Raw genomic sequence first — 13,262 nt, 5'->3', positions numbered from 1 at the left:
ACTTCAGAAAAAACTATTTTTTGAATTAAATTTTCAGCAATATCGCATTGAAATTTGATTCTGTGTTTGGACTTTCATCGTGAATGAATTTCGTTTCTTTCTCTCTATTAAATAAAACGACTTTTTTGAATGTTTAGCTCCATGATTTGTTAATTGTCTTTGCAAAAGCTATTCTAACAGGAAACTGTTAACATTTTAATATGAAAGGCATATCAAGATCTCCTTTGATGTCTAATGTCATTAGTGAAGATGGACTACATTACCTTTCTTGGATACATCCTCCTTTCTACAGTAATTCGGCTGGTGGAAGACCGGACGGCGTTAACGGTTGTAGATATTCTTCATGATATTGTAAGTTTTCATCTTCCACACTATCACCACCAACTGTTTCAGATGAGTCTATTGATACGCATTTAACCAATTTGCCATGTAACTGATCGACAATTCTGGCGTTAATTCGTTTGACTTTATCGTTTCTCGGTGCTAAGATTGCCCATGTACCCATTTCTTCTGTTGATAACCCTTCAGGATGAAATCCTTCAATAAGATTTGGACATAATGCGTCTTCTTTAATTGGGAACTTAAAGTGAGGAAAACGTTAAAATTTAAAAGAGCTGAGAGAGCAGGAACTGTGTCTGTCAAAAGCATTCACACCAATGAGAGGTGAGAGGGCTGTGGGCGTGGCTGAATATCGCTGAGAGGAGGGCGGGACTTGAAAAACATCTCATGGCCAAAGTCTCGGACTCACGGGACTTGAAAAAATCTTCCAAAAAGTCTTGTCTGGTCGCAGGATTTTTTTTTATTATAGTAGAGAGAAATGTTTCATTTATAGGCACCATTGGTGAGACCCAAGGGCACTGCACATACGCAAATGTAGAAAAGTAGCACACCCCGTGAAACGCTGTTTCTTTTTTAACATATGTGGACATAAAGAGATTTGTTCTTCATTTAATCAAAATCTTTAGATATACATGAGGTCATACTGACTTCTTGTAATCTGCTGTTTGCAGATGATTCCTAGATAGGTGGATTAGCAGATAATTTGGAATCCGTTATATCATCACAGAAGGACTTGGATAGCATACAGGCTTGGGCAGATGAAATTTAATGTCAGTAAATGTAAAGAATTACACATAGGAAGTAAAAATGTGAGGTTTGAATGCACAATGGGCGGTCGGAAAATCGAGAGTCCACCTTATGAGAAGGATTTAGGAGTCGTAGTGAACTCTAAGCTATCGACTTCCAGACAGTGTTCAGAAGCCATTAAGAAGGCTAACAGAATGTCAGGTTATATAGCGCCTTGATGTGTAGAGTACAAGTCACAGGAGGTTCTGCTCAACCTTTATAACGCACTGGTGAGGCCTCATCTGGAGTCCTGTGTGCAGTTTTGGTCTACAAAAAGGACATAACAGCACTAGAAAAAGTCCAGAGAAGAGCGACTAGGCTGATTGAGGGCTACATGGGATGAGTGATGAGGAAAGAATAAAAGAGCTGAGCCTTTACAGTTTAAGAAAAAGAAGATTAAGAGGAGACCTGACAGAAGTGTTTTATAATGATGAAGGGAATTAGTCCAGTGGATCGAGACCAGGACTTTAAAATGAGTTCATCAAGAACACAGGGACACAGTTGGAAACTTGTGAAAGGTAAATTTTGCACAAACATTAGGACGTTTTTCTTTACACACAGAACAATAGACACTTGGAATAAGCAACCAAGTAGTATGGTAGATAGTAAGACTTTAGGGACTTTCAAAACTCGACTTGATGGGTTTTTTTTGGAAGAAATAAGTGGAGAGGACTGGCGAGCTTTGTTGGGCTGAATGGCCTGTTCTCGTCTCGAGTGCTCTAATGTTCTAATTGCAAATTCTGCATATGGACAAAGCAAGCGCACCCCTTCATTTCTCACTACCTCAAAGACCTCAGATTTGATTCCGGTGCAAATGATTAGAACTTCAGTAGAGAGGATCTTGCCTGAGCTCGTCTTCTTATTCGAACCTCGGATATTTAGTTTGGCGTCCTGTTTGTTGTTGATGTGTGTTCACACCATGCCAAGATCATAAGAGCTCTCTGAAGCCTTCAGAAAGAAGGTTTTGGCTGTTAACAAGCCTGGAAGGTGTTTTCAAAAGATTTCCAAACAACTAATTCACTGTCCAGAAGATCACCTGCAAGTGGAGAAGATCAGCAACAAACAGCTGCTAGTTTTTTTTTTCCGAGCCAGGCCACCCACCTAAGTTCAGGTTGAGCACAAGATGCTGAACAAGGTCTCCACGAAACCCAGAGTTTCATCTTGGGACCTCCACGTAGACCTGTTGCTACTGTTGATGTCAAAGTGCACGGATCTACCATTAGAAGGAGGAGTATCAGGAGGAAACAGAAAGAACGTCAGGTTTGCCCACAAACACCGAACAGATGGAGTTAGTTGACCACAGAACCAGAAGACATGTTTGGTGAAAACTAAAGACAGCATTGGAGCAGAAGAACCTGATAGCCCCCTTGCAAAGCTCAGTGGTGGAAATCTTCTGGTTTGGGGGCTGCTTTGCTGCATCAAGGCCTGGGCAGCTCACCATCATACTATCCACTACCACAGTGTTCTTGAGGAGTATAGAAGACCATCTGTCAGGAGAATAAAGTTCAACCAAAAGTTGACCTTACAACATATCCATAACCCTGAAAAAACCAGTAAATCCATCAAAAAATGGTTGAAAGGAAAGAAATGAAGAGTTCTGGAATGACCAAGTCAAAGGCCCAATCTGAACCCCTTCGAGATGCTCAGGAGGAGTGGATTTGAAATGGACTGTGGATGGAGGAGACCCCTCAAAACATCACAAGGCTGAAAGAATTCTGCATAGAGGAGCGGGAAAGAACTTTGAGCCAGTTGGCATCAGAGACTATGAGACAGTGAGATGAAATGTGGGGGCCGTACCAGCTGTAAGAGCCAAAAGGTGCACTTCACTTTTTCCAGAACAGAAACAGTAACCGACAGAAATGGCATATCAGTTCATAAAATGTTGAATAAATTATGGCAAGGTCAAATATACATCATTGTGCTTTTCTCAATTACACCCCCTTTCATCTAAAGGGACTGTTTCAATGAAGATGGGATCTTGATATGTCCATATATGTTCAAAAAGTAGAAGCGTCTCAAGGGGTGTACTTACCTTCCCATTTAAGTGACAAGAAGAATTAGAAAATCTTCAGATCCCCCCCCCCTTTCTGCCCACTTTATTGGTTGCAGATTTAATTTTAAATGTATAAATTTGCGATTTTTGCCCATCAGTCTACACTCAATAACCCATTATGACTAAGTGAAAAGATTTTTTCATAAAGCCTTGCCAAATATATTACAAATCAAAACTGAAATCTCTCATTCCTAGAAATACTCAGACCATCAATTCAGTACTTTGTAGAAGCTCCTTTGGCAGCTTTTGTTCAAGTCTCGACAAGCTTGGCACGCCTGGCTTTTGGACAGTTTTTATCCCATTCTTCCTGGCAGATCCTCTAAAGATTTGTTAGACTGCCATCTTCAGGTCTCTTCATGCATAATCTATGGGTTGAAGTCAGGGCCACTCAAGGACACTCAGAGACTCCAGCATTGTCTTGGCTGTATGCTTGGGGTCATTGAGTTGCTGAAAGGAACACCATTACCCCAGGCTGGCATCTTGTTGTTCTGTTCAAATGCCATCTTTAATTTTTACATGCTTTTCTGATACCATGGTCCAATAGCACAATCTTTGCCTTTTCTGTCCGGAGCACATTGGTCCTGGGCTTTGCCTAGGTGTTCATGGGCAAACTTTAGTTTTGCCCTGATGTTCTTTCTGTTTCCTCCTGGCATTCCTCTCATGTAGATCTAATTTTCTTCAATGACATCTCTGTATTTGGATGAATTCATCCTTCCCTCAATTCTGACAGTCAGCAGATAGATTAGGAGAGCACTGGGGGGTCATGAGGTCGCTGGAGAGGGGTGTGTGGCGCTCCTCATATCTTTGCAAAAGGACAAAGTCTTTAGAGTCCTGGTGCTTCCCGTTTGTGAGACATGGACTGGACTGGACTGGACTCCTTCATGTGTGTCTCTTCAGAGGGTCCCTGGGAACCGCTGGTGTCCCGAATGAGGCACATGACCTGCATTGTGAGGGAGTGTCAGTTACGTCACTATGGCCATGTGGCGTGATTACCTGAGGGTGATCCAGCGCATTGCTGAGGACCCGAGTGGCTGCACCAGGCCATTGGGATGCCCAAGTGACACTTGGCAGCGGCAGATAGAGGGTCATTTCCGGAGGGAGAGACTGGACTACCTCTCTGCCATTGCCAACCAGAATCCCAAGCTGTGTCATCGTGTGGTGGGTTTGGCAACACACTGTACCAGTGCATGTTCCCCAACCTGATCTGACCTCCCTGTCCCTGCTACTGAGAAAACTCACTCACTCACTGCTTCACCATAGTGATGGTATTAGGAAGAGGAGGAGTACTGCCTGCTCTTCATCAGACACAATGCTTTGAGTTCCACCCAAAGAGTTCTATGTTTGTGTTGGAGTGCACCTTGCCTCCTCTTAGCTAGCGATACATTTGTTTAGCAGACATTATCATCTAGAGATTGTTAAAGAGTAATGTTTGACACTCTTGAGAGACAGATCAGAGCTACGTGTTTTTAAGAGGGTAGCTGCTGATTGCCAGAGATATCACACCCATGCGCTTTCCTCCCCACGCGGGGAATACTCTCCCGTCAGAGCTGAACATAATCAGATACGGTGCCAACCAGAGATGGGGACAAGTCGCATATGATCAAGTCCAAGCAAGTTTCAAGTGTTAACCATCAAGTCTCGAGTCACAGTTAAGACAAACCAAGCAAGTCAAGTCAAGTCCTGATAAGTTTCAAGCCAAGTCAAGTCAAGTTGCAGTACTAAAACAAACAGAGGTTACATTTTCGATACGTTTATTTTTGCACAGAAAAATTCTTACAGAAAAGATGAACTTATATACATATATTATGTATCTTATTTGCATTGCTATATTTAAATTATATGCATATCTGTGCTACATTAATATCTGAAAATAAAATTGTGTTGCTTACACAAAATGTTTAAAACTAAGAAATCCAGTCTAAAATGGATAATGCAATTCAATCTGAAAGGATTAGTTTACTTTGACAACAACAATGTACAGATAGTGTACAGATAATGTACTCACCCCTTGTCATCCGATATGTTCATGTCTTTCTTTCCTCAGTCATAAAGAAATTGTTTTGTTTTTTTTTTTTGTTTTGAGGAAAACATTTCAGGATTTCTGTCTATATATAATGGATATGTATGGCGCCCCGAAGTGTGAACTTCCAAAATGCAGTTTAAATGCAGCTTCAGAAAGCCCGAAATGATTGGCTATTTTCCAAACAAATTGACAATGTATATACTTTTTAGCCTCAAACGCTGGTCTTGTCTCCTCTCTGTGCAGTCTGTGTGATTCGGGTAAATACAGTTAATAGATGTCAAAAAAACAACAATCTCTTTTATATCTTTAATGTCAAAAACATCCTGCAATGCTGTTTTTACCTTTTTTTGTAAAGGGCATTTGAGCTTCTATACATGTTAACTGTGTAAACACTGGGTCTGCACTTTTACTGCAATCTAAAACTGTATTTACCCGAATCACACAGACTGCGCAGAGACAACACAAGACCAGCGTTTGAGGTTAAAAAGTAAATAAATTGTCCATTTGTTTAGAAAATAGCCGATTGTTTCGCTAGATAAGACTCCTCCTCCTCGGCTGGAATCGTTTAAAGTCTTCTGAAGCTGCAGTTAAACTGCATTTTGGAAATTCAAACTTCGGGGTGCCATACATATCCATTATATGAAGCCCAGTGATGAAGTTATGAAGCTTAATCGTCATCTCTGCGGTGGACGCGCAATATACACGTTTCATACATAATATATAATCTGACATATTTGTTTTCTATTTGAACTGGTTTCATTGTTATACAGCACACAACATTTTGTTGTTATTGTGAGTGTACACAAAAAAATTATAGACACTTAACGTAACCGATTCGAACGATGAAATTATTCTTGTCTGTATGACCAAAAAGTTTTGAACGAGTTATTGCAGGAGAAGTGATTGCACCGACGCTTTCATCTTAGATTTTCATGCAGTATAACGTTACACGAGCTGCCATTCAACTAACCACACGCAGTCAGTCCATACAAACGCTTGAAAATGCGCACATTTAATATAGACATTATAGTTTACATGTCATATCGAGAAGCCCTTTCATTTCAAGTTACACTCAACATTAAAATGTGGCTACGCCACTGGTAACGTCATAGAGTTTTATTTATGAGATGATCATCACATTTCTGATAAAAAAACATGCAACCAAGGCCAAATTATGACAAACAGAAAAGATTAATTGAATTAATTAGTAATCGTTTTATTAACTTGACTATAAAGAATTCGACTTTCTTACCTTTCCTCGTGGTTTTTGAAGTGCCGGATGAAATTTGATGTTGTGGTTGTCGTGTCTGATACTCTCGCGTTGCATTCTCTGCATCTGGCAAATCTTTTTTTGTTAGTACAGTCTAGTTCAAAGTCCTTATAGCCAAACGTGACTATATGAGGAGCTCGACTATAGTCTGCCATGTTTGGCACGGTTTGAGTTGTGCAGCGTTAAGGGCGCAGGCGCCAATTATGGTGCTGCTGAGTCATAATTATTTTATTAAATTATTTTATTTTATTACACAAATTATATTTAAAAGTTCAAGTCATTGTCAATGTCGAGTCTTCCACTTTAAGTCAAGTCTCAAGTCACTTACTCTCAAGTCAAAGTCAAGTCAAGTCATTTTCTTACTTCAATCAAGCAAGTCTCAAGTCCTGAAAATTGTGACTCGAGTCCCCCATCTCTGGTGCCAACGTCTATTGAAGTTTGTTCTGTTTCATTACTATGTGGGCAAAGCCACGGCAATACAGCTAGGATAGATAGATAGATAGATAGATAGATAGATATGATAGATAGATAGATAGATAGATAGATAGATAGATATGAAAGGCACTATATAATAGATAGATAGATATGAAAGGCACTGTATAATAGATAGACAGGCAGATATGAAAGGCACTATATGATAGATAGATAGATAGATAGATATGACATGGTATCAAATGTGGCACTTGGTGCCACGGCCCACCTGCCAAGTTGTTTTGCCTGCCTATGGAGGATCGCAGGAATCATGGGAAAGAGGGGTCCTTTCATCAGATTGGCTGGCCCAGCTCTGTTTCAGCCATGGAATGGCCAAATCGGGGAGGCAGCTTGATGGATGAGGTCTCCAGGACTAAAAATATCCAAATCTTATTATGTGATATCGTCTACTGTTAAATTCTGCTCCGTACTTCTAAAATTTTTATTTTTATACTGTATTGAGGATTTGTTCTGTTCTGTGTATTGTATTGTATTGACACCCTTTTTCTTTTTGACACCCACTGCACGCCCAACCTACCTGGAAAGGGTCTCTCTTTGAACTGCCTTTCCCGAGATTTCTTCCATTTTTCCATACAATTTTTTTTGGGGAGTTTTTTCTTGTCTTTTAGAGAGTCAAGACTGGGGGGCTCTCAAGAGGCAGAGCCTGTTAAAGCCCATTGCAGCACTTCCTGTGTGATTTTGGGCTATACAAAAATAAATTGTATTGTATATTGTATATGAAAGGCACTATATAATAGGTAGATACATAAATAGATATATAGATAGATAGATAGATAGATAGATAGATAGATAGATAGATAGATAGATAGATATGAAAGATGCTGTATGAAAAAAAGATGGATAGATAGATTTTACTTTGTAGCAGTCCGGTGTCACTAAGATTCACACCGTCGAGAAAACGGTGATTTATTTCTTTTTTAGGTGGAGATTCCAGGAACGCATCCAGCCTTGGCTCGACCCGCACACACTCACAGGTAGAGACACAAAACCAACAAATAAATAAATAATATATTAGATTGAAAACCCAATACACAACAACAACAATCAGACAAACCTCCCCTTTCCTCTACGGTGATCCAGTTGTAACATAACTATGAACCACAACAATAAACCCTCACGACAACGTCCTTATCCAGTCCAGTACAGCAAAAGTGGATGAAATGGTTTGGTGTGAAGATGACAATCCAGAGAACAGCTTCCATAGAAAATGAGTGAACTTGTCCTAGCAGTAGTCCTGAGTGGTGAGGGGTGAGATTTGCTTTTGAAGGATTAATCCACAACTATACACACGACAGGCTGGTGCAAGATAGTCCATTCATCCTCTTGGGAAACAATCCAGAGGCACAATGAACTTTTCAGATGACACATTGGACAGGTTACACTGATCTCCGGTTGCTCCATCAGGACCCCTTTCAACTTTCCCACCGGCCTCTTTTGTCCCTGCAAGTTTCACTGATCCATAAAGGTTATCCCCTTCATCCTCCTGGGAAATGGAGTTCTCCAGAGGCACTGCTACAACTTATTTTGCATTTATTTTGGACAGGTTACACTCCACCCTCTTGCAGAATTACTGAGTGTGCAGCACAGTGTGTTGTTGTCAATCGTGCTGCATGTGCGAAAAAGATTTTTACGGAGGCAAATGATGTTAAGGGTGGAGTTTGCAGCTTTTCTTGCCAACTACAATGCATGGTCATCTGTAAGGTGAAGAATTAAAATCTGTTTTGAACTGAAATGGTATCGAATGAAAATTGACATCACGTCTGTTTTCCGCCCTTGGGCAAGTTTAACGATCAGACTGTTCCCGAATCCTACTAAACCACACTCGAGCCTACCCTGTCCACGCAGTCCAGAACATGGGATGGTTGGCCCGGCATGAAGCAATCACCCTCGTCAAAACGAACTAGACATTGGGGGGTTACATGCGGACAAATATGCTCGGGCACGGAACTGAGTACACCCTAAAGGAACGTTTTGACAAGTACAGATGGTTCAGCCCTAACTAACTTGACAACCTCTATCTCTAAACCTACCTAACTGTTCGGGTCCAGTCACGCTTGAGGAGCATTGTACATGTCCAGCATTTGTCTGACTTTTCACAAGCTTCTTAATGGAACTTGGTCAGCATTTTCAATTGAAATGTGACTATCAGGTGTTCTAGTAGTCAAAGAAGACTGTTGTGCGTCCATAATGTCTTCTATGACTTTAATGCTTTTCATTCTGAAAGAGAAGTGTGTGAAGATTGACCACGAGATGTATGAGGGACTGAGAAGTCAGGTTGGAAGCAGTATTGGGGTAGCAGACAGGACCCCGGTTAGAGGAGATCTTCACCAGGGGTCTTCTTGAACTCATCACTTCTGGTTATGGATGTGTTGGTTTGTGTAGTAAAAGGCCAATCCCCCCTGGTGGTGGCTTTGTGCTGATGACATCGTGTTGTGTAGCACCAGACAGATGGAAATGGAGATGAAGTTGGAAGAATGGAAAAGGGCTTTGAACGACAGAGGATTGAAGATAATATAAGATAGAATAGCTGAGGTTTTATGATGATAAAGGATTCAGAAGTTAGCTTTCAGGGACAGCTACTGAAAAGAGTGTATGAGTTTGAATATTGGGGATCAGTGGTAGCCCAGGATGGAGAATTAGATAACCCACAGAGTGCCTGCAGTGTGGATGAAACAATTGGAAGAAGGTTAGCGGGGATATTGTGTGATCGAAGAATTAAGGTGAAGGTTAAAGGTGAGGTGTATAAGATAGTGGTAAGACCAGCCATTGATTTATGGTGTTTTGACGTGGACAATGAAGGAAGCACAGCAAGTGAAGATATTGGACGTGGCAGAAATGAGAATGATGGCTGCCAATGCAAAGTGGAGTCTTAATTTTGTAGAGGGGTACCAATACATTTATCTACCTCTTGTGGAGCCAACCCGGACACAGACCGGCGGACATGTTGTAATCACCACCACACGTTTTATTTACACTATTTACAATTATTAAACTGGTCACACAGACCCCAGCCAATGGTCACTAAGACCCAGTCAGGTGCACAAAAACCCCCCATATACTCAGTCCTGGCCACAATGCCTCTCTTCAGGCTGCCTCCACAGCTCTCCTGTGCTTTGTCCTTCCACCTCCCGACTCCAGCCCTGAATGAATGGAGACGGCCCCTTTTATCCAGTTCCCGGATGAGCACCGGGTGTTCCCGGCATTCTTACCTTGGCCACGCACCAGCGTGGCGGAAGTGCCGGCTGTCCTCCCGGCAGCTCTCCGGGTGCCATCCTAAATCTTCCCCCCAGCTCTTCCGCTGCAACAGGTCCCCAAGGCATTGGGGCGCCTCCTGGCGGTGACCACGGGCCCCTACAGGGTGGAGCTTCCATGCCCTGAACCCGTGGCCCCCAAAGCAACCAGGAAGGCAGCCCCCACGTGATCCCAGATGGGCGCACGCCCACTTCCGGTCTTCCAAGGCGTCCCAGATGGGTCGTCGCCCCTGGCATCCGTGACCCTCTGTAAGTATACAGAATTCTGCTACTTATTGGTCTTACATGGTACTATGTGCAATACTGCCATGTGTTGGTCTTTTGTGGTACTGCAGGTCAATTAAATATGCTAATGATCCTTTCATTTGTCACCATCAGATGAAGCCATCACTACAATAAAATACAATACAACACAATTTATTTTTGTAGAGCCCAAAAAAAGTGCTGCGATGGGCTTTAATAGGCACTGCCTTTTGACAGCCCCCCAAGGCTTGACTTTCTAAGAAGACAAATAAAACACTGTTGTAGGGGGAAAAAAATGGAAGAAACCTCGGGAAAGGCAGTTCAAAGAAAGACTCTTTTCCAGGTAGGTTGGTCGTGCAGTGGGTGTCAAAAAAAGGGGGTCAATACAATACCATACACAGAACAGAACACAAATAATCTTCAATACAATGAAATAGTAAAATAAAAATATTACAAGTACAGAGCAGAATTCAATAGTAGATGATGGATTTGTTTAGAGTCCTGGAGACCTCGGCCATCAAGCTGCCTCCCCCTATTGGCCATTCCACAGCTGAGACAGTGCTGGGCGAGCCAATCTGAAGAAAGGATGATTACTGGGATCTTCCATCAGAGATGACTTTACCTTAGGCAGACAGAACAACTTGGCAGGTGGGCCACATTTGAGTACCGAGAAGAGAAACAGAATAGGTGTGGGTTAGTAACAAATTCTAACTATCATATTACTTATGTTTTAGTGCTAATGACTAACAACAGAGATGCAGTCTGTACAGTTAATCAGCAGCTCTAGGCAGGGTGTACTCAACTGAAGTCGTGAGCCTTTAGCCGGGATTTAAAAGCTGAGGCCGAAGTAGTAACTGTACACACACACACACACATGCACCATAATAGATATACACAATATGTGTGTGGCATACATGCTATGGAAAATGCCCAGGCTACACAAGAAAATCATCCCTGAAGCTGAGCAGCATTTCCGTGTGTCTTTAGGATGACATGTAGCACCAGAAGGAACCCAAACTGGAAAATGCAATAGAAAGTAACAGGAGTGTCCACCGTGTGCTAAACAAGTCAGTGTGTTCTGCATGCTTTCTCAAAATACGGGTCAATACATGTGGTCAGATGTTGTTCAAATGTGAGTGGATCACTGAAAGAACACCTCAATGCCAAGAGGTACTTTTGTAATAATGAATTAGTAGGCCAGTATTAAGGGAATGGTGAACACTGACTTTAAATGTTATTTTCTTATTTTTCAGAAGCCACCCCGGGAGTCCCGTCGGCTCATGCCCAAGTGTTCGAAAGTCTTGGAAAGCTGCCTACCCTTCTCCTTGTGCTGTGACCCCTGTGCCACCTGCCACTGCCGCTTCTTCAATGCCATCTGCTACTGTAGAAAGCTGAACCGAAACTGCAGGAAGAAGATATAAAGGCTCGACTTCTAAGGCAAATTCCTTTCCACCCTTGTGATTTTTAAAATTAGCGTGTTACAAAAGCACTGCTCCTGCTTGGAAAAGTAACCAGTATCTAAAGAAACGAGCAAGTCCCTTCCTATTTAATTATAAGTCTTTTATTTGGGGGCATGTTTGTGGTTTATGACACTTAGTGTACATTAGGGTGTTGTCGGTCACTCACAAAAACGATGACCTGACAGAGGAGTAGCCAGCCGACACATGGAATTACAAGAGTTCATTAGTCACATCATTTGTTTTAGTTATTTTTAATATTCCTTATTAATATAACGCAGGCATTGGCATAACAGAATGAAATCATTAAAAAGCAAGCAGTGGCGATGGGCTGCTTAACCTGTCTATCCTAATTGAATTTGCTCACAGATCTAGTTGTGATGACTTGTGATTTTGTAGTGGCTTTATCCTTAATTTTATTTGGAATCACTTCCGAAAACTTAAAGAGTCATTGACTTAATGAAGACTTGTCCACTGATTTGCCAAATAACCTTCAAGGGCAACGCCTCAGTCTGAGTGGCACAACAGCTGGCAGGAAGTCCAGGGAATGATGGTGGGCCTGAATGCAAATGGCTTAATACTATAAACAATTCCATCAGGTGTTATCATGTCGAGGACTGGTTGTTGTCCTACTGCTAGGATAGCTCCTCCATCTTACACCCGATATTTGGGAAATTGACCTCAGATATTTGTAGATGTGTTGTTATTCCATCCACTGTCATCATGTCCGGAATTGTTTCTTCTCATGTACCTAATGCTCCTCGGAGAGCATCTCCCTCTTACGACCCCAGATTTGGGGACCTGAACCTCAGATATTTGTAGAAGTATGTGATTGAGGCTTCCATCCCTCAGCAATCACTGGGCATTATACCACATTATCATATCCAGAATTGTTTTTTCTCATGCCATGCACCTAATGTTCCTAGGATAGCTTCCCCATATTACCACCCTATACAGTGACCCCTCTTTATATCGTGCTTCGACTTTCGCGGCTTCGCTCCATCGCGGATTTTAAATGTAACCATGTCTAAATATATATCATGGATTTTTCGCTGGTTCGCGGATTTCTGCAGACAATTGGTCTTTTAATTTCTAGTACATGCTTCCTCAGTTGGTTTGCCCAGTTGATTTCATACAAGGGAAACTATTGGCGGATGGCCGAGAAGCTACCCAATCAGAGCACGTATTACGTATTAAATAAAACTCCTCAATGATGTACGATATGCTTCCTGCGCGATGCTTTGCGTACTTAAAAGCTCTAACAGCACCTATTGATTTTTGATTGTTTGCTTTTCTCTGTCTCTCTCACTCTCTCTGACATTCAATGCTTCTGATGGAGGGGGTGTAA

General features: G+C 41.8%; 1 protein-coding gene across 1 annotated transcript in view; it reads left to right on the top strand.

The window, feature by feature from the left end:
- Positions 1–13,262, top strand: part of LOC120529953 (agouti-related protein-like) — a 96,380-nt gene that overhangs the window by 57,387 nt on the left and 25,731 nt on the right. The window contains exon 4 of the mRNA XM_039754157.1: positions 11,711–11,894. Within this exon, the coding sequence (XP_039610091.1) occupies positions 11,711–11,878 (168 nt within the window). The 3' untranslated portion in view covers positions 11,879–11,894. The remainder of the gene's footprint in view (positions 1–11,710; positions 11,895–13,262) is intronic.

This window comes from Polypterus senegalus, chromosome 5 (assembly GCF_016835505.1).
Source record: "Polypterus senegalus isolate Bchr_013 chromosome 5, ASM1683550v1, whole genome shotgun sequence".
In the NCBI taxonomy this organism is placed as follows: Eukaryota; Metazoa; Chordata; class Cladistia; order Polypteriformes; family Polypteridae; genus Polypterus; species Polypterus senegalus.
The sequence above is the reverse complement of the archived record's forward strand: the minus strand, read 5'-3'. Positions and strand labels throughout refer to the sequence as shown.